Source organism: Botryllus schlosseri, chromosome 15 (assembly GCF_051294905.1).
Source record: "Botryllus schlosseri isolate E-star chromosome 15, Bs_hap1, whole genome shotgun sequence".
Classification (NCBI taxonomy): Eukaryota; Metazoa; Chordata; class Ascidiacea; order Stolidobranchia; family Styelidae; genus Botryllus; species Botryllus schlosseri.
In genome coordinates, this window is record NC_137250.1 from 14,366,494 (window position 1) to 14,386,228 (window position 19,735).

General features: G+C 41.7%; 2 protein-coding genes across 2 annotated transcripts in view; both read left to right on the forward strand.

Moving 5' to 3' along the window:
- The first annotated feature begins 1,106 nt into the window (after positions 1–1,106).
- LOC145457088 (F-box/WD repeat-containing protein 7-like) lies at positions 1,107–18,930 on the forward strand. The gene is made up of 15 exons (XM_080335251.1): positions 1,107–1,339; positions 2,537–2,720; positions 7,857–8,051; positions 9,486–9,844; positions 11,320–11,399; positions 11,460–11,519; positions 12,553–12,766; positions 13,351–13,531; positions 14,484–14,578; positions 14,791–14,904; positions 14,968–15,082; positions 16,187–16,253; positions 16,325–16,550; positions 16,879–17,089; positions 17,702–18,930. The coding sequence occupies exons 1-15, from the start codon at positions 1,217–1,219 to the stop codon at positions 17,968–17,970; spliced, it is 2,493 nt and encodes an 830-aa protein (XP_080191377.1). The 5' UTR covers positions 1,107–1,216; the 3' UTR covers positions 17,971–18,930.
- Positions 11,782–19,735, forward strand: part of LOC145457086 (uncharacterized) — a 108,027-nt gene continuing 100,073 nt past the window's right edge. Inside the window, exon 1 of the mRNA XM_080335248.1 lies at positions 11,782–11,792. The gene's annotated coding sequence lies outside the window, so the exon portion shown is untranslated. The remainder of the gene's footprint in view (positions 11,793–19,735) is intronic.

Consider the following 19,735-nt stretch of genomic DNA (forward strand, 5'->3'; position numbering starts at 1 on the left):
GGGTTGGAAAAATGACATTTTATAGTCAGCACCACAGCTGTTGAGCTGTATCCGTAAAAAATTGGTAATTCGGAGGCTGAGTCGGAACGATGACCTTTTTTAGTCAATAAAACAGATTTCCAGTACAAATTTCAGAAGTTAGCAGTTCTCTAGACCGCAAATCTGACTTTAAAAATTTGTAAAAAGTGTCCTCCAGGGTCCTACGTGTTCGTATTCGAATATCGTAGGCCACGGTCCTCCTTTCCGGATTCCAAAATATGGTAACCCCATATTTTGAACTAGAAATATGATCAGCGTCATTTGACAGAGACCAGTAAAATATAGCTGACAACAATGTATGGATATTCTGGTTCAATCTAATCTAGATTTATAGATTTTTTAGCGATTTTCAATTCAAGATCTAGCGACATCTAGCGATTTATAACACCAGTTATTCCGATTCTAGTTCATCCACAGTTAGCATTTGGCAACACTGGACTAGCTTATTATGGCATGTTGTATGCTCTCCTAGCATTGCCAAAGTGTCAAAGTGCTTAGATGTTGTGGACCCCCAGATGCCCTAAGACACTGTAGGTCAGATGAGTATGGTAGATCATTAGCCTATATTCATTTCGCGCTAGTTCCAGAAACAAGCAGTGAGTTGAGGAGTTAGTTAATATATTGTTATGTACAGTACACGTAACACGTCCAATGTCGAATGTGAGTTGCTATAGAGGACTCCCAAGTCAGTTGTATTTCTTGATGAGAGATGTGTCATCTGGTCATATGCCCATTACTGGATGGTAAAGGCAGATACGTTACTATTTGAATCATATCAAAAACAGGAAGGGACCCCAGTACGGATCTCTGTGGCCTGTCTGTGGCACACCCATTTCGGCCATTTGACTATTTCGAATTGTAATTTTTAAATATAGGATGAAATTCATAATTTTTAACGAATTGTCACCAATCGCATCTGTGTGATTCCAGTAGCAAGGCGTTCTGCTAAATGCCATAGCTGCCAAAGATAGTGCAATAAGAAAGGTTTTGATATTGCTGAGTGATTTTATGGAAACTCAGCAAAATGCATTGTATTTAAAGTTTAAGAACTAACTGAGAACTTTATCTTATGGTTCTAAATTTTTTGATTTGAATTCCTGCAGTTACATAGTTTTCAATCAGAAGTTGGTCCTTGTGGAGTCTTGGTCAACCAATGGTGTATGGAATCTGATTCATAATGGACGCTGGTAGTGAAGTGGGAAAGAGAGTTGACATCAATTCTGCTTCTGTAGAGGACTTTGTCACGAGATTAAAAGGAGTCGGCCACTCTAAAGCTAAAGCCATTGTGAGATTCAGAACGGTAAGTGTGGTGATTCCATTTCTTCTTACTCTTTAAAATGACTGATGCAATTATAAACTATTTGTTTCAAATTCCCGTATTTATATGTAGTGCTAAAAATAGAAAGAATATTTTTCTAATGGTCTGATTGCAGTGCTTTGGTTGTTTGCAAACATGATTTGTGAAATTTCGCTCTCTGCTGTCTCTCACTCTTTGAAAACGATTTATCAGAGCTCTATGTTGATTGCACTGTCAGGTTACGAGTACCAATGTCAGCTTTAGTTTACCTAATAAATAATGACTGTAGGAACACCCCACTGTACTGTAAGCTTCTTATTAACATGGGATGGGCTGAGTTTTGCTATATGTGACACTCTACGCTGTAAACATAGTAATCTTTCAACGATGTTCACTCGCAGAGCGTATATGTTGACCTACACTGATCTACTTGTTTCAGTTTAATAAGTACCGGTAGTAACTTTTTAAACGCCATGATATAGCTGTACTGGTATGACAAGCTTTTGTATCGTTCCAAGACATCTTGATTTGCTTAACCTCGGTCAAGCCTGAGGGAATTTGATCCTACATTGATGTAAGCAATCGTGTTGCATTATAGTGCTGATGACAGTTGTTGTTTATTGACACAATGCTGTTGTTTACTTTGACCAATGACCAAGGTATGTGACTTTTAGTAAGTCTATATCAATATTGCGCCTGCTTTAACTTTGTTTGTTTTAAATCTGGCATGTCTACAAACCTGCTACCAACACCTAGGTAATATAATGTTCATATCAACGTCTGACATAGCTGATAAATCCCAAATATTCATTGTCGCCTTTAATAAAACATTGACTGCTATTGGAACATACTTGTCTTGTCTAATGCTCATTAGCATAATCCCTAATTCCTCATAAAGAGTTATAAGTGATTCTTTTCTTTCGGATATTGTTTCCATTTTGTACCTAATCACTTGATCAGGAACTAGAACAATTCTCAATCGTGTGCTACTGTGTTCATTGATATATTGAAGAATGTGCTTCGAATTTTGAGATTAATTAATGTTGGCTGCTTTGCTACAGTGTGGCTAAAATTATATAATAACTTATCCAACATTTACAGCGAGTAGTTGATGGTTGTTCACTGTTTTCTTTTGTTATATTTACTATAAATAACTGAAATATTTTAAGTATCAATCAAGCTGGTATTTATTATTTTCAGACGGTGGGCAAATTCAAAAAATTATGTGAACTCACGGATGTTCCAGGAATAACAACACAGATCTTAGAAAAAAATCAGAATGTTTTACTCTGCGTGTCTGGTCGCAATAGACATCTTCCACATGTCAGTGCAAGAGATGAAGATGTGGACGGAATTACACCAGAAACATCTATTATATTTTCAGGTATTACGCATTGCTACATAGTCTTTCTGAATAATTTTACTGTTATAAATAGATCTGGTAGTGGTATTATACTGTATTTTTTCTACTGAATGTCACTCACTTATTCATTGGACAGTGATATGTCTCCTGACTGACGGTAATATTTATGACCATGATACGCCACTGTCACCCAGTCAGCACACAGTACCAGGTTTACCTGGCGCAACAAGTGAATATATATAGATATCAGTATAAGGATGGAGTGAAAAATGAAAAATTTTGAATTTCAAAAAAGTGTCTTGATATGTGGTGTCAAATAGCAAGTAAATAAATTCTATCATAATTTTGGGTTTGTACACCCTCTAGTGGTCGTGCATTTCCAACAAACGAGCCGAAAATAGCTAATTTCGCTATATCTTGATACCCGCTTACGCTAGAAAGCTAGTTTTGGGCTTAAAAGATGGAGAAGAAACATGTTTCTATCTCACTTCCATAGAACTTGCTCATAAAAATGAACAGAAAAAAGTTACAAGCGAATTAGCCTACTGATTTTATAGGTAAAATTAAGCACTGAAACAATGGGTAGGATGTCAAAAGCGTGTAGTGATTGTTCTTGTGACTGAGCAACATATCCCATCAAATACAACTACTTTTCAAAACTTTCTCCAACAAATGAAGCCCCCTCCAAGTATAAATAGGGCTTGGGCATCGAATAGTGACTGCAAAAACTGTATTCAACACGCCATTCATCGGTAGTGCGGCCCCGCGATATCGATAAGTTTAAAACAGTGACTGTCAAGAAATTTCTTACTAACATGCTGTTATAGGGTTTGTATCACATGTATCACAAAGCTCCTGATTGAAAACACTAAAATTGGAAATCCACATTCAAACCACAAACCTCAATTCTGTATTGGAAACAGAAATTATTTGTAATAGTATCACAGGTTATCAGGCTGCACAAACATTAATATCATGTTTAGTATTGAAAGATGTCATCTGCTTTCGAGACCTTCAGTTTTTGTCTGATGCGGCCATCTCTACGTTTGAATCCTGAAACATGGGCAGATGCTTCAGTCACCACGGTCACATGGCTCTCCACTGCCTGGTTTTGGCAAGGATGACTGAGCCGTAATGGAGATGATCTTAGGTTTTCCAGCTCGAGATCTGACAAGGTCTTGATTGCGGCGGCTGTTCAATATGTTTGATGTTCAAGTTGCCAATTCGGTGGAAAGATTTAGCCTCGATCTTGATAATTGAAATCTGGAAGAATCTGATGCTGGTGTCAATGTTGCTTTTTTTGGGTTTGGTTTCATTTATATACCCCCCTTCAAAGTCTTAACCTGTGATACCACACACTACACACATGTCGCACTGGAACGGGATTATCGTCATCTTAGCAATTAATCTCAATGATTTCGTGCTATTTTCTCGACGATCAAGGTCGTGCATTTGTTTTATGTAGTTGCGACTTCCAATTCGGATGCTTTAATGGGTTGAAGACTTATATTTTTACCCAAATCGATTGCGTTATGAACAGGCGTCATTTGAATGCTCTGCTCACCTTATATCCTGCGCTGATGGTACGATCTGTCCTCTGAAATGGTCAGACTAGAGCTATCTGGTGCTACAGTAGCGTCTGACACAGAGTAGAAGTGACTTATTTCGATAATATATTTTCAAACTCAAACAAACAACCTTCAAATATCTATGATGCAAATGTGATACTTCACTGGGTAAACGACCATAACAATAAATTCAATTGGTCTGGGGAGTTATGCTATGCTATTATTTAATATTCATTAGAGAAGACTTTCGTTATATATGCATTGCATACCATATGCGCTCATTTTTAAAACCAGTGTACAAGCAGGCTTGACCTTTCCAACCTTCGAAAACGCTTTTAATTATATCAACTCTTGCGTGTTACCAGTAAGTATCAGTTCCCTCTACGCTGGACAAACGCTAGTCGTGCTCGTATCTTCATCGTTTATCAGCGATCGGAATCAATTGAATTTCAAGGACCAACAAATATCCAGTAGAAGTACAATCGGGCGAACTTTTTTCCATTAGGCTATCAATTTACGTCTGTACGTACGCACGCGGGTTAGCCTAGGTTTGAGTTTACTTACGTGAAAATATGGGATGTACGATGTCTTTGTGTTCTTTTGTCCGAAGTGTGTGCTTATAGCGTTTAGTTAGATCTTGCGGAGGAGCTGCTGCTGGGGTGCGCGAGTTTTGAGGGTCAAATTGTTGGGCTATAACCGTGATTTTGATATCAGCCTGCTCGGTAACCGTAATTATGTCGCTTGGGACGCGTTTTTTACAGTCGCGCGACAGCTGCTTGTTTTGATGGATCGCCGGGGTTCTTATCGGCGGTTCGCTTCAGAAGGCGCTACGTGAATTATGCTATCTATTTCTATTACGCGATACGGAGCCTCGAAAGATGTGTTCACAGCGCAGGTATCAGCGGCGAAAACATTTGCGTGTGTGACTCCTGTAATGGTGACTTTGCGATTTCGCGCTTGTTCGGTATTGCGAAGGATTTAGTTTGAGATTGTGCTCAAGGCGAACTTTTGTAGGTTGGTACTTGCGTTATTGGCATTCGATAAAGCGGAGCGTTTGCATATTGCGCGGAAAATCTGGTTGCAGATATGCCGTCGAGAAGTTACAGCGCTACAGAGTGATTGGCTAGATTTTACCCAATTTCGAAAAGCTCCGGGGGAAAAATCCGAATTCCGCCTATGTGAACGCAGAATCGCGAAAAAACGCGTGGAATCTGGAAAGCGCTCACATTTACGATCTTATTCTGAGAATTTTTGCGCTCATGTGAACGCAGAATAGCGAAAACCGCGGGGAATCAGGAAGGCAAAATTCTCATATTTGCGGAAATAGTCAGGGTTTGTGTATTTACTTAACCTGGGAATATGTTATGGGATGTGAAAAGTTTTATGGTAAACGAATTAACAATCATATCTGCGACGTTCCCGTTGTTTTGGAGACTCGCAAAACTTGATACAGCCTGTGATACCATTTTTGAGGAATCATGCTGTGTCGAATGTGACGTCACTATGTAACTTCCTCATGTAGCCTGGGTGTTGCTCTGCAGGCGGGATAGGAACGTCAACTCCTATCATTCATTCGTGTGGGACAAATGCTTTGATAAAAATGTCACCGCCGCGCGGCAATATGCTCATTAGCACTATCACATCCATGAGATGTGGTCAGACTTTGTACTGTGATAAAATGAACATAAATTTTCACCGTCGTGCTATTTTCACCGTCGTGCTGTGTGTTCTGTACAAAATACGCCGTGCTCTGTGTAGGCACACGAAGCCAAAGGCCCTCATAAAAGTGTATTACAAAAATGAATAAATAATAATCCGGTCTCCGCCTTCGACATGAGCGCAATTATTTCCGATTTTCACGCGCTTCACAACATCTATTACATAGATTTTACGTTCGCGCCAACGTCTTTGTGCGACTCATTTCGTGAAAGATCATATCCAGTCCTAATCGCGGGTAATAGATTCGCCAGTCGCATGTTTAGAAAATACCGAGACGGACGCAAGCAATACGTCAGAATTGCGAAACAATTGCCATCGATGAATAAACTGCCGTCCCATGCCGCTGACAAGGTCAGCGCTGCTCACAATACCATTAATAATAATGAATCGCTGATGTTAGAACGATGACTGTGGTCTCCGTCTCGCGATACCAAATTAACGGCTCCTGTTCTCCTTGTCGCTTCTAACAGAGCCTATCGTTTTACCTGCTGTCGATAATATTGCAGCTGTGCAAGTCGCTCGCCAGTTTAACAGTCGATTGTGACGTGGCGTCGGACTATGTAATGCTGTCGCACATTCGCGAGCCTGCGTAATATCTGTTTCGAAAGGAAGTGGTATTGTTACAGCACTGTTGCCTTAAAGTTGTCTGATGACGATTACGGTGATTATTGAAATAATTGTGCGCTATTTAAATACAGAACCCGGCGCTGGGCAGCTGCCGTTCGCGTAGCTGTTTACCCGTTGACAGTACGCCGTTTCGTACTGGCACGCCCTAGTTACTCCGTTAGTTGTATTCAAATCTTCGCTTCAAAAGTAAGCAGTCATATTGACGAAGTTTAATACCGATCAACGCGCCGCATATTATTGTTCGAATTCGTCTCGTGTTTCCGCGGATTCAATTGTGCGCCGACCAGCATGCGCCTATTGTTCTAAAGTCCGGCAAATCTGGTATCGTGCGCGTTACGCTGGCGAGAATTCCGCACACTGTATTTGTCGGTGTCTTGTTATTTTGTAAGGAAAGTGTTACTTTCGCCACGCCAGTGTGGAATGGGAAGTCGGTAATCGATTCAATGTAGCTTGTTTGATTTGCGCTCGTGAAGATAGAATAGCCGATTTCGTGAAGGGTGCACTATTTCCGCCGTCAACTTCACTTCATTTGCGCTGATATCTTAATTATTGGTACATCTATTTTGTGCACAGCGGCTATGTCGCAACCGTGTCGGCACCAGGCACAGGTGGGCAAATTGTACTACAGTAGAAGTAGCTATTTAAAGGATATGTGAAAAGCACTCAAGAGTCAAGTAAGTAGTTTCCAAAAGTAGATGTGGTTGAAGGGTCGCATCTTTTTTGCAGTTAATTGGGCATATCTACTTTCGAAGTGACAGGATGCATCTCAGCGTCTAATGCGAAATAACTAATGACGTGGGTGCCATTTTCGAAAATAAATTGAGTTGAAACAAGGGCTATTTGTCCAGTTGGCAGTACATTTGGTATGCGTTGTGCTTACTACTGACATATTGGGACATAGTCGACGTGCACAAAATAGCTGAACCCTCATGATTACCGTAGTGATAATGTATTTGAATTTTCAAAGCTCCATCATAATTATTGCTGAAATTTGATAATGAATGAGACTTAACGAGTGCACATTCTGATTGTAATGATATGTAGGCTATTGAAATTTCAAATTGATGTTAATGTGATATTAATTAAGATAGAATTTCTTCGCAATAACGTTGATTTAAAACTTCTAAATTTTCCAATCAAATTCGTGAACTCTCCGCCCCGGTTTCGATAATTTGACAAAAACATTACGGACCAAATGTGTGCACATGCAGTCATTATACGTCTACACGATTTTATCGGGCAGGTGAGAGTGGGGGGGAAGATAACGTAGATTGGAATGGGGAGCAGAGCCATGTTCGTTGGAGGAGGAATTTAAACCACACTTTCTTCACGGATGAGCGACCGAGCCAGAACAAAGACTCCGTAGAAGTTGAGACGCTGGACACTCCTTCTACATCCGCTCATAATTTGGAAGATTCTCTCTCATCACCGAATTCAAGTCAGTTACAATTGCAGAAAAAAGTTTTTTGGGCCGTAATTCCATTCAAAGGCATAGCCGCGGAAGCCCTGTTGTCTAATTTCACAATCAGGTTTTCTGATGTCGCTTCAGAAGTGAAAGATGCATTTGTTTTTTAATTGTTCATCTATCGCCTCTTGCCGATTTCTCTAGTTACATTCATTGTTCATCCGGCATTACCGCATATAAGTGACATGGGATGTGTTTCATAATACTGAAACTACGTTACGCGTATTGACGCAATAGTAAAAATGACGATATGATGTGATTTGATGTTAGTGTCTCAATATAGCCTGTATTGGTTAGAAGCACTAATCTAGTGCTGTTGTTGACCATTGTATCACCCCTACCACCCGTTACCAAGCTGTTATCTCAGATATGAATTGATTATCTGATCTGTCCCTGTAGATAAACACAGTTCAAAGTTGATCTTATCTAATTATATGATAAACTTGTAGCTGCGGAAAGACTGTTGCCTGACACTGAGTTTGTTTGTCATGATTGATTAATCACTCCATTGTGTAGTTGCTTCCTGAACTAGATTAGTCAACCAGACTCATCTCTATGTCATTGTGCTACTAGAATTTACTGCTGTCTGTATCCTTACAGCATTGTTCAGTACACCCTAGTACAGTACAGGAAAAGAGGAAACATCTAATACGTGACATTTCAGAAGGTGCTCACTACTGTTTCAAATTCGATCGGCTCATTGTTGTAACTGGCAGTTATGATGGCAACTTTTGCATTATTCAGAAGGCCGAAATTGCCAACGTGCGGTGCATCCTCTATTTGTGAGAATTGAGATGTTTGTTGTATCAAGGGAAAGAGAATTGGTTTTTTATTGTCCTGTCTTGTTTTTATACTAATTGCTTCCTAACGCATATATTCTGTTTTCTACAATGAATATTTTTCGGGTGGGGGGCAGGTGCTCTGTTTAATATTAGGGAATGCTGGACAAGCCATTTTGCGATATGTCATATCCATAGGAAGAGTGAATCTTGTAAATGTTTTTTCAATTATCACAAATGTTTGGTTCATTGCGTGTATGACAATTAATAGAGAAAACTTTTTCTGGTGCGAGCTGTGTGTGGAGTATTTTTTAGAAACGACGAGTAACCCTTTCTCGTTAATTCATATCAATTTGCAACGGTGATTGTGTCGAATTGTGTCTGATATCTAGGCACAACTGTTGAAAAATTTATCCCCTAAGCCGCAGTAAATATGTTCAACATTGCACCGCTTTGTAGTGGTGCCACTGACCTTGTCAGCCAAGCGCTGATCACAACTTTGAGCTTGAATGCATTATTCCAAACTTCTCCGGCATTGAAGCATCATTATATCATGTCTATGAGTAATGATCATTTCAATTGCACTGACCACATCTTGCGGTACTATTCGAAGTATATCTCATTCAAGATACCCCAATCATGAGGTCAAATCGGACAAGAAGCCGAAGTAAAAACGAAGAGCGCACTTTCTCGATGTCAACAAGAAGTACGCCCTCGTCCAAAAGCTCGAGACCTCAAATTTTGCAGTCCGAGGATGGCGACCGCGGTGCACTCGTGTTGAATGCGTCGCCCACTCGGTCCGGACGGCTGCGGAAGATAGTTGCCGACAAACCATTGTCTCGACGACGTAACGAGCGGTTGAAATCCACCGGTAGTCCAGACGGGCCGACCCAACTAGCAACTCCGGATGAAACTAACGCGGACCCGTACTGTGAAATGGACACCGACCGATGTGGGCCGGCACGGAAATGTACAGCCAAGCAGTTGGTGAGATAATAGATTTGGTTTTCTGCCGTCATCCGACAGTTCTATGAGAATTGTCGAAAATTTACGGGATTCAGGATGCCCTTGGTTTGGTAGCTCCTGGTTGGAGGTAGCAAGCATGCAACGTCGTTGATTCGTTGGATTTTGCTGTAAGAATGAGGTCTGCCGGATTCTAGATCTGATTTGCATTTTGTGGCTCTGTGTTTAGTGGCCTATTCTTTCAGAGTCTAATGCCAAAGGCAAATGTCGACAGTGCCTATAGTAACACATTTTTATAAAGTAACTAAAGTTCCAATTAGTGGTGCGTGAATAGACCAGACGCGATCGAATCAGTGACTGATTTTACTTGCAGCAGCCCTGCATAACTTCAGCAAAACACACATAGAAGTTTGAATTAAAGGGCTTAAAATTAGTTCTTGTCATGGTTGTAATGACTCGAGTGGCGATTTTTCGATGAATCGACTTCCTGAATAATGAAAAATGACTCTACTCGAGTCAATTTGTGTGTTGAATCGACTTGTACTCGAGTCATGGCGCATGACTCGAGACTGGGTCCACCAAGTCAAACATCTCATTGTGATTTCGAAGAATATTAAAGTTATCACACTATTATTATTTCGTCTGTCAGTATTGGTACTTGGAAATGCTACCAGAAACTGTTAAAAGTGAGGAAATTTAGTATATTATGAATGCGAAGCATTCAGTATCGCAGAGCAGAGTTGTAAAAAGTAGGTTTCGCATGATCACATTTCAACCTAGCTTGCAGATGGCCCTCACCAACTCAATCAGCACAGAATGCTTCTGATTTAATTTAAGCACTTTGTCGGCGCCCGCAAAGTCTATGTTCACATTACTTGCGCATATTTTCTGACGAAGCATTATTGTCTGCTGAGCTTGGTCGTGATCTTTAGCAATTGTGATTTTTGAAAGGCCGAAACAGCAAATATATTTGATTCATTTTGGCAACAATTTTGATGCTTTTCACAATTGGGCCATTTCCTTGCAATGTTGTGCAGATGGTTCAGAAGTTATTTCTAATAATTGACCAAGAGAGAAGTAACCGCACTGGTTTCTCTTGGATTAGCTTATTAAATCTTACCATGTGATGAACGCGAGGATCAATGTATCAAGTAAATGATATGACTTTATTTTGTGTCAATTATCAAACCGCATTCGAAGTTAGACAGTAGGGATGAAGCAATCCGCAGATTTGAGTTGAAATGATGTTTGCAAATGTGTCGACACTGCGCTATGATAATCTCGACTCTGACTTGAAAAGGTTATAAGTGTTCAACAAAAATCTTTTATGAAAGACAGGGCATGTATTTATCGATGCGAATTGATTAAATGAGATGTAAGGTTACAAAATGGAACACTTGGATTAGTATATTACAGCCTCCTGGCTTTCGAGCAGAACAGATTGCTTGAATTGTTGATAACATTGAGATAAGGTGTTTTACTAATGCACCCATTTGCAGATGAAAAGAAAATTAGGAAGGAATATCGACTTGGGAAAACCGCACACGCCTCAGAAGAAGTCCTGTAAAGCTATTCACAGGTGATTTAACCGGCAGAGTGCCAATTGTATGCCCTGCTGACACATATCTTATCATTTTAGCCCAGTCATACCAGTCTCGGGCGAAAGTTCCGTGGGATGGGCGGTTACAGATCCTTTAAGGTAGATATCATATTTTATATTTCAATGTTTGTTCTGATATGACAAATGTGAAATAATGTTTGTGTATACGTCGCTCACTTATTGTTCTCAGTCTAGTAATTTCTGGGACCAAGTGTAATAAATTACGGCTACCTAAACTGTGATGGGCGTTTGTTTATGAGGTTGCAATTACGTTGTTGAAGGCCAGTCTCCTAATTCATTCATTAAGGTTCATGTTCAGTTGTGTATATCTATACCGAGTGATTAAATGCCTGCACGCGTTGTTGTATTAGAGTTTCATTCACTACGAGGTTGTGAATCATGCGAGAAAGCCTTGCTGTAAACTCTCTGTATACGCAATATTAATGATGTATCATCATCATCAGTCATCAGGGCAAGTTTTTGTTGCAGTCAAATCCGTAGAAATTTGTACTTATTTTTCACATAAGTTGCACCAAAATGTTGCATTTATGGACAAGTTCCTTGAAATGATTAGGGTATGAGATACTCGAATTGTTCCGTGTCCAAGGCGCTGTAGCAAAACTCAATGTCGGCGACTTCAACAGAATCAGTAGCCTGAAAAAATTATCCCAGTTAAAATGTAATTTTCGACGGCCTAGCCTGATTGTACGTATAATCAGAAAAGACCTCAAATTTAAACAACAGTGAAATAATCGAGCAACCTATTTACATGGCCAAATACTTCCAGTGAAAAGTTAGTTGCATAACAAATTGAAAAAAAACATGCAGGAAAAATCAAAAAGAGTTGCAAAAAGTTGTATGAAAAAATGAAAAACAGTTGATAAAGTTGCAATAAAAGATTCCTCCAATCAGCTTAAAACACCATACTACATAACTTCTGAGTATGTAGGAAGCTGCCGGAAGTTGTAAAATAAAACTTGCAGAAGTTGCCCTTATCATCAGTCATCACCCATGTCTGATGATGCCTGTATGCAATGTCTCGACGATACTCTGCAGTTTTCCATCAAATTACTCGCTGAGGTTTCCCCAATCCCCGGTTGCTTTTTTTCTATCGGACTTCTATCCCTTGCAGTCCACAAAAGTCGGTGATTCGGAACCCAGTTACGTTGGCGAAAATCGAAGGCCTCCCGGAATGGCTGAATCGGTTCCAAAAGTGGAATTCCACCGAGAGGCTGTCCGCGTTGGATAAGCTGATCGACGCATGCGAGCCGATACAGGCACGGCACATGTTGGAGGTTATCGAACCACAGTTTCAAAGGGATTTCATATCGCTGTTACCAAAAGAGGTTTGTTTCGTCGCTAACCCATTTTTTTTACCAGTTGTCAAATGTTTGCCTATCGTTTATCTATGATTACCATTCTGGGGTCCTCATTAAGTTGCCGGGCATCTGGTGCCTGGTCGATTTTGAAAGACTTGTAATGTGATTTTTTCGCGCTCTCAAAGCTCTGAAACCTAAATTGGCTTTATCGCAGTACAGAAAACATGCAGCATGAGTAGAAATGACAATTTTGAGTAACAACATTTTAACGAAGCGCTGCATTGTAGTAATGGTTGGTAAATATGAAAATATGGATTTAGGTAATTGTATCTGGCAATGGTTTTATTGTGATTGTGTAGATTGTGTACAGTCTTTAACTTTGCTACTGATTCATATTATGTATGACGTCGTAATGAATGTTATTCTTGCACTCAAATCAAAACATGATTGTACATACGGAATTCAGGCAGTCGTATTTCCCATTTTGTCCAGTCCTGTACATATGACCTTCCATCGTCGTTTTAGTGTCACAACCAGGATTTTTTACTTGATTTTCTATATATATACATGCAAGATTTTGAGCGTATGCCAATCCTTTTGCCTTCTCGCAGCTGGCTCTTTACGTGCTGTCGTTTCTCGAACCCAAAGACCTGCTTGTCGCAGCCCAGACGTGCCGGTACTGGCACGTGCTGACCGAGGATAACATTTTGTGGCGGGAAAAATGTGCGGAGGAAGGCATTCAGGAACCTTACTACCCGAAAGTGTGCCGGACTTCGTTGAGACCCAAGAAAGGTACCGGCGCCGTGTCTCCTTGGGTTTGAAGAAGGCCTAGTCCTTGTCGGTGTCGCGTTTGCCGATTGCTTTTGGAAATTTGGAACGTGGCAGGATCCATTGTACTGTTGTATTGGACTGTTATCTTGGCCAAGTAGAGAGTGTGCCCTCGATGCTGAAAATTATCAAAAATTTCATGACCAAGTCCAAATCCGGAAATGGCTGAAATTTGTGTGAAAGTCTCATGTAAACTGGAAATTATTTGAAAGTTCATGTCCAAATCCGGTTTAATAATAATTTCACATCCAAATTGGGCCTAAATCATAAAATTCATATTTTCTTATATCCAAGTTTACGTTCTTGTCTGATTGATGGTGGCCAGAACTGTTAACCAATCACAATGTGCCTTGAGGTCGATTGTGATTGTCAAACAGAATTGTTGTTTTGTCAAAAGAATCTAGAAACCCGAAATTTTTTGCGTTCCTTGTTCCAGGAACAGGCATTTCTGTTCTATTACAACTTACACGGTTATGAATCATTTATAGCTGTCAAAAGTGGTGTTCTTTTTTGATCAAGTGCATGACTTTGCTTGTCGTGCTGTTTTATCATGTCGCTGGAAGCTTAGTTTCCCCAACTCTGAATCAAATATATTAGGTACTTCAATTTCGTCAGCCTAACAAACTGAGTTGATTCTGCCATGTTTTGTATTCCCACCTAGTGGCTTTCTTATACCATTTCGTTATTTGATATGATAAAATATGTCGATGGTGAAATGCTTCAACCACCAAGTTATGTCGTGTCAGAAAGAAAATTTTTCTAAAATACCGATTATTCTTATCGACAGATTGCAGTTATAAAACAAGGTGAAGTAAAAACTGCCACAAGGTTACCTGTAACATGTCGCGAATGTACTACATTAAATAATTATGTTCATCATGACCGACTGTTATTCACACTGCGTGATCTGTCGCAGGCGTTGCAGTGCATCCGAGCGTTTGGAAAGCCTCATTCTTACATCAGCATCAGATCGAAATGAATTGGAGAAACGGGAATCACAAGCCATCCAAGGTATGCTGTAGCGCATTTGTAACTATTTATATTCTATCTAACATTGAACAGTGTGTGGTTTGTAAGTCGGATCGATGGTAGATGTAATGTAATGTAACCCACAACTGTTTATGTATTGACACAATATAGATGCCAAATCGAATCGGCGGAAATCAAACAGTCAATAAAACTTCTGCATTGTCACAACATCTATGTCTTCTTTGACTTTTCAGCTTCTCAAAGGCCACGACGACCACGTCATCACCTGTCTGCAGTTCAGCGGCACTCGAATTGTCAGCGGTTCCGACGATAACACATTAAAGGTGTGGTCCGCCATATCCGGGAAGGTACGTACGGCGCTGGTTTCTGTACGACATTTTTCGCATGCGTAAAACTCCACGGTCTTGCAGTGCCTGAGAACGCTAGTGGGACATACGGGCGGTGTGTGGGCGTCTCAAATGAGGAAGAATATGATCATCAGCGGGTCCACGGACCGCACGTTGAAAATTTGGAACGCCGACTCAGGTAAGTTTACACTTGTAAAACGCCGCTAGTGTAATTGGTTACCGACGCAATACTATTATAGTAGATTTGTCGAGCATACTGGATAATATTGAGCAGGAAATTGCTGTGCTTCCGCACCTGCCGCCTTTGAATCATTGGTTTGACCCGGCGTGCGGTTTTCTGTTTCCTGTTAAGTCGAGAGGATGACTTGACAATGGGTGGATTTGCAGACCGTGTTTTACATCACGTCACACTGGTGACTGCGCCTATTTTATTCGTGATTTCGGCAAAGTGTACCTGCTAAAGTTCATAAATATGTTTATTACCAGCAACACTTATGTTGACCTACATCTTGAGAATAAGACCTAGAATTTAGCAAGAAACGGGAATTTTACCGGCAGAAACCGTATTGGCGGTTTCCTATTGAAATGGACAGCCCTTCTGCTGTATTACAACTTTCAATCCCGACAAGACCCACACGGACAATTCTGAAGTTTTTAATATACCCACGCGCGTAACTCAAAGTAGAAGTGTACTGTTACTGACCAATTCCATGATGGCATTTGTGTGCTACCGCCAATTTGAGCAATAATATCTGCCGGTTCGCTACGTCTGTGTATAGGCAAGGCATATGGTATTTCGGGATCGATGAATATCACTTTGCTCATAATGCGATTGGTGATAGCTGGCACATGCCACCCCATTCTTTGCACTTATCCTTTTTATGCTATCTTCGATTGCTTCTCATTCCTCGTCCAGGCCCAGGGGGATGTCTGTGTGATTTTCAAAGTCCACTCTAATTCGTTTCGATACACCGCCATCTTTCATTGTATACAATGTTTTTTCAATTCTCTACTAGTTGCTGATGATTACCCCTGGCGATATATTGTCAGCTGAAAATATTCGGGTTTACTTCAATCTGAATACATTGTTCAATTGTATGCTGGAGTTCTGTATCTCCGAGGGACTCCATATTTCTAATCACTTTTGTCAAAGTGAAAAATCGATCCTTCCGACATTACATTAACGCAAATTTAATATCGCCCGAATCATTTACCGTACTGCTATTTCCAAAGTCTACGACTCTACGGTGGGCCCCGGTCAAATTTTTTGTGTCGTTTGCAGGAGCTTGTGTCCACACCCTGTACGGACACACTTCGACGGTGAGATGCATGGCGCTTCACGACAACATGTAAGAAAGAGTCTACGATCTGACAAAATGTCCGTAGGCACCGTAGTTACCTTGTCGCTATTTTCTCGCAGCGTTGTCAGCGGATCTCGTGACGCTACGTTAAGAGTGTGGGACGTTGACGCCGGTGATTGCCTGCACGTGTTGTCCGGGCATTTGGCGGCGGTCCGGTGTGTTTGCTACGATGGCAGGCGGGTCGTGTCGGGCGCCTATGATTACAACGTCAAGGTCTGGGACCCGGTCCGGGAGGTGTGCCTGCACACGTTGGACGGACACACGAACAGAGTTTATTCGTTGCAGGTCAGGGATGTTTGTTGTGTGAGGTTGTTTTGCGTCGACTATTTCGGCCTTTCGCTGGGTTATGTCTAGGACTGGGCAAAATCGCATACCAGGTTGATTTGATTCGATTCAAATGGTGTTAGAGTTCATTTATTATGATGTTATAAGATTTATAAGGACATGAAAAGTTGTTAACTTTTACAAATGCTCAATTGACACTTGGCGATGCAAAGCGATGTCGTACGTGCTCAAATGTGCCCTCTGCCCGGGACAAACGTGGTGCACCTCTCCCTGTAGCCGTACTTACTGCGAGCAAACATTTTGTTACGTAGAAATCTTTCCGTTTCAGTTTGACGGCACCCACGTCGTCAGCGGAAGTCTGGACACGCTAATCAAAGTCTGGTCGGTCGAAACGGGTCAGTGTCTGCACACGCTCGTCGGCCACCAGTCTCTGACCTCCGGGATGGAGCTGAAAAACAACATACTCGTCTCGGGCAATGCGGACTCGACCGTTAAAATGTGGGACATCATATCCGGCAACTGTCTTAAGACACTTGAAGGTGAGTCGGACGGCGTGTCGACGCCGTATTTGCACAACAAAGGAAGCGATTCTTCCAGAATTTGGATGTCATTGGCAGATGAATCTCGCACAATGCACATCCATATAGTAGGAGGGAGAGCTTATTTTCTGAATTGTGTGAAGATGATTAATAAAATATCTACACTGTCCTGTACATTTGGAGAACCGTTGTCGAGGCTCTGCTGGTGTCCGGCCAACTAGTCGCATACTTTTAGCAGTTGATAGGAGGTGGCGCAAGGTGACCAGCAACGCCGCAAATAGGTTGAATGGGGACTATTTCCCTCGCAACAGCGATGCAAACTCATCCCAAAGCGACTCGGCACTTTTCGAAATCCTAATTGTAAAAATCACTTTTGCCTAAAAACTGTTTAGTAAAAGTGGAAATAGTTGAAACCTAACCATTCGACTTCCAAGTAAGTAAAATAGTATATATTCTAGACCCAGTTTTGCCTGAAACACTGGAAACTGAAGTAGAATTAGAATATGTTCAACATAAAAACTACTTGATGAAGTATTACAAGTAGACAAACCTACTTGAGTACTATAAAACACTGAATTGCCACGTTGCTGATCTATATATTTCCTGCCGCAGGCCCGCAGAAACATCTCAGCGCCGTCACCTGCCTGCAGTTTCTCGGCAAGTTCGTCATCACCAGCTCGGACGACGGCACCGTCAAGCTTTGGGACGTGCGCACCGGCAAAGTGATACGCAACCTCGTCTCGCTGGATTCGCGCGGCTCCGGCGGCGTGGTGTGGCGGATACGCGCGACTCCCACAAAGCTGGTGTGCGCCGTCGGCAGCCGTAACGGGACCGAGGAGACGAAGCTGCTGGTGTTGGATTTCGACCCCGATTCGAAGTGAGGCTGGCCCTCGCGAGGATCTGTCTAGGAAGATTGGATCAAAACGCGAAGTGCACTTGAGCGGATACGGCGTACCGATGGCGCTGTGTTTTACCGGACGCGTGCGACTTGTAGTTGGTTGTTCCTACGGTTCTCGTTTCTACCCGAGTATCGCGGTCAATGTTCCCTCTAATTTTTGACGAGACTGCGCACACGCACCAAGTCACTGCGCAGACCCTTAGACAACAGTGCGTAACGACCAAGGTCGTCACTTCGGATTTTTGGTGCTCAGAGACCGTGTCCGCACTTAGAGGGAACATTGATCGCGGTTAGGGCTGCATATGGTCTTTCTAGCCCTGTTCATATTCTAGCCTGATGCTCGAATCGCTTGGATACTGGTTTTTGCCCAGCCTCTGATTGTAATGTGTATGCTGTTACCTAAACAAAGCTTTATTCTGAAATGGTAGACGCTGGCAGTTCCTTCCGTTTTTATTCGCTGGCGGTAATCAAGTCGTAAAGAAATATCCAATACACTATACCACGTGATATATATCCGTGTCTTATCGCCTCTACGCTGCTGTTGCAAGTGAAAACGTCTGTGCTAGTAGCACACGACAGTCGCCTTATGTCGTTTCATCCCATGCGCAAGTTGCCCGCTCCTGTACGGGGTGTGGAATGTTCACCCTTTTCCATATCCGTAGCGACGACTGTCAAAAGATTACGTGTAACGTTACCCGGCTGTTGTTCTCTCCTTTCTCGAGTTCTTATTGAAACGATTTTTCTTGGTGCGTTCTCTTATTTTTCCTTTTCTTTGTTGTGTACGCCTCAGAGTGGCAGCGTTTTGCACCCGAATTGGTTTCGTCTTGTTTTAACACGTTTTCATATCGCTACTGAGGTCCCGCGACGTTTGATCTCGCTACGTATACTTCACTCATTGCTCTGCATTGCTTGTCACGTGCAATAAAATTATCAAAACCCGCGAGGCCTGCGATTTTACGTGTGCGGTGTGAGCGAGTTTTCAAGTCTGTCTTCCAGCAGAGCAGGAAATTCTTGCCGCGCTGTGGGTAGGATATCTCCAATTGTCTTATCTGCGCTTTGGAGTTACGAAATAATGACCTGGAGTTGTGGTTTAAATATAATTCTAGAATTTCTGTCATATCGTTGTTTCGGCGTGTTTCCTACTTCGATCCTTCTAGCGATAATTGATTTTGCGGCGGTTTTGCCGAAACCCCGCCAGACATGCTCTAAGCACGCACTTCATCATTGTTGATCCGAATAATTCGCGGCAAAGAGTTGCTTCAGAAAGTAATTTTATTGCCTGCTCAGTGTAAGCTATATATCGGGAGAATCTGTTATAGTTGATCTAAAACAGTGGTCTTTGAGCTCTATTCGCAATTTTTTTGTAAAATTAATTCCATTCGCACAAACCAACCGAAAATTATACAAAAAGATGATGAAGAGAGAGATGTGATATTCTTTTTCGCCTGTAACATCGAGGTGCTTTAACGAAGGGGTTGCGATAGGGACGTGAGGTCATCTAGTGTGCGCCCCCGTTTATTTCTCCTCCATGCTATCCGTGATTGCTGAGCGCCTAGCAGGATAGCTGGGGGATACCAATTTTCGAGTCTCAGGTATGACCCGGCCGGGGATCGTACCCACGACCTACCGATCTAGAAGCCAGACGCATAACCATTGCACTATATAGTCTGTTCAGTAGGGCTCTTCAAAAATGACTTTTTTTCTCAAATCGTACTGGCTACTTGATAAAATTGTTAGGTTACCTAATT

Bases quoted from the DNA above. Each gene is read 5' to 3' on its own strand.
- LOC145457088 (XM_080335251.1), top strand. From the start codon at position 1,217: ATGGACGCTGGTAGTGAAGTGGGAAAGAGAGTTGACATCAATTCTGCT. The intron at 8,052-9,485 runs GTCAGTTACAAT...ATCTCATTCAAG, and splicing joins TCTCTCATCACCGAATTCAA to ATACCCCAATCATGAGGTCA. The intron at 11,400-11,459 runs GTGATTTAACCG...TTATCATTTTAG, and splicing joins TCCTGTAAAGCTATTCACAG to CCCAGTCATACCAGTCTCGG.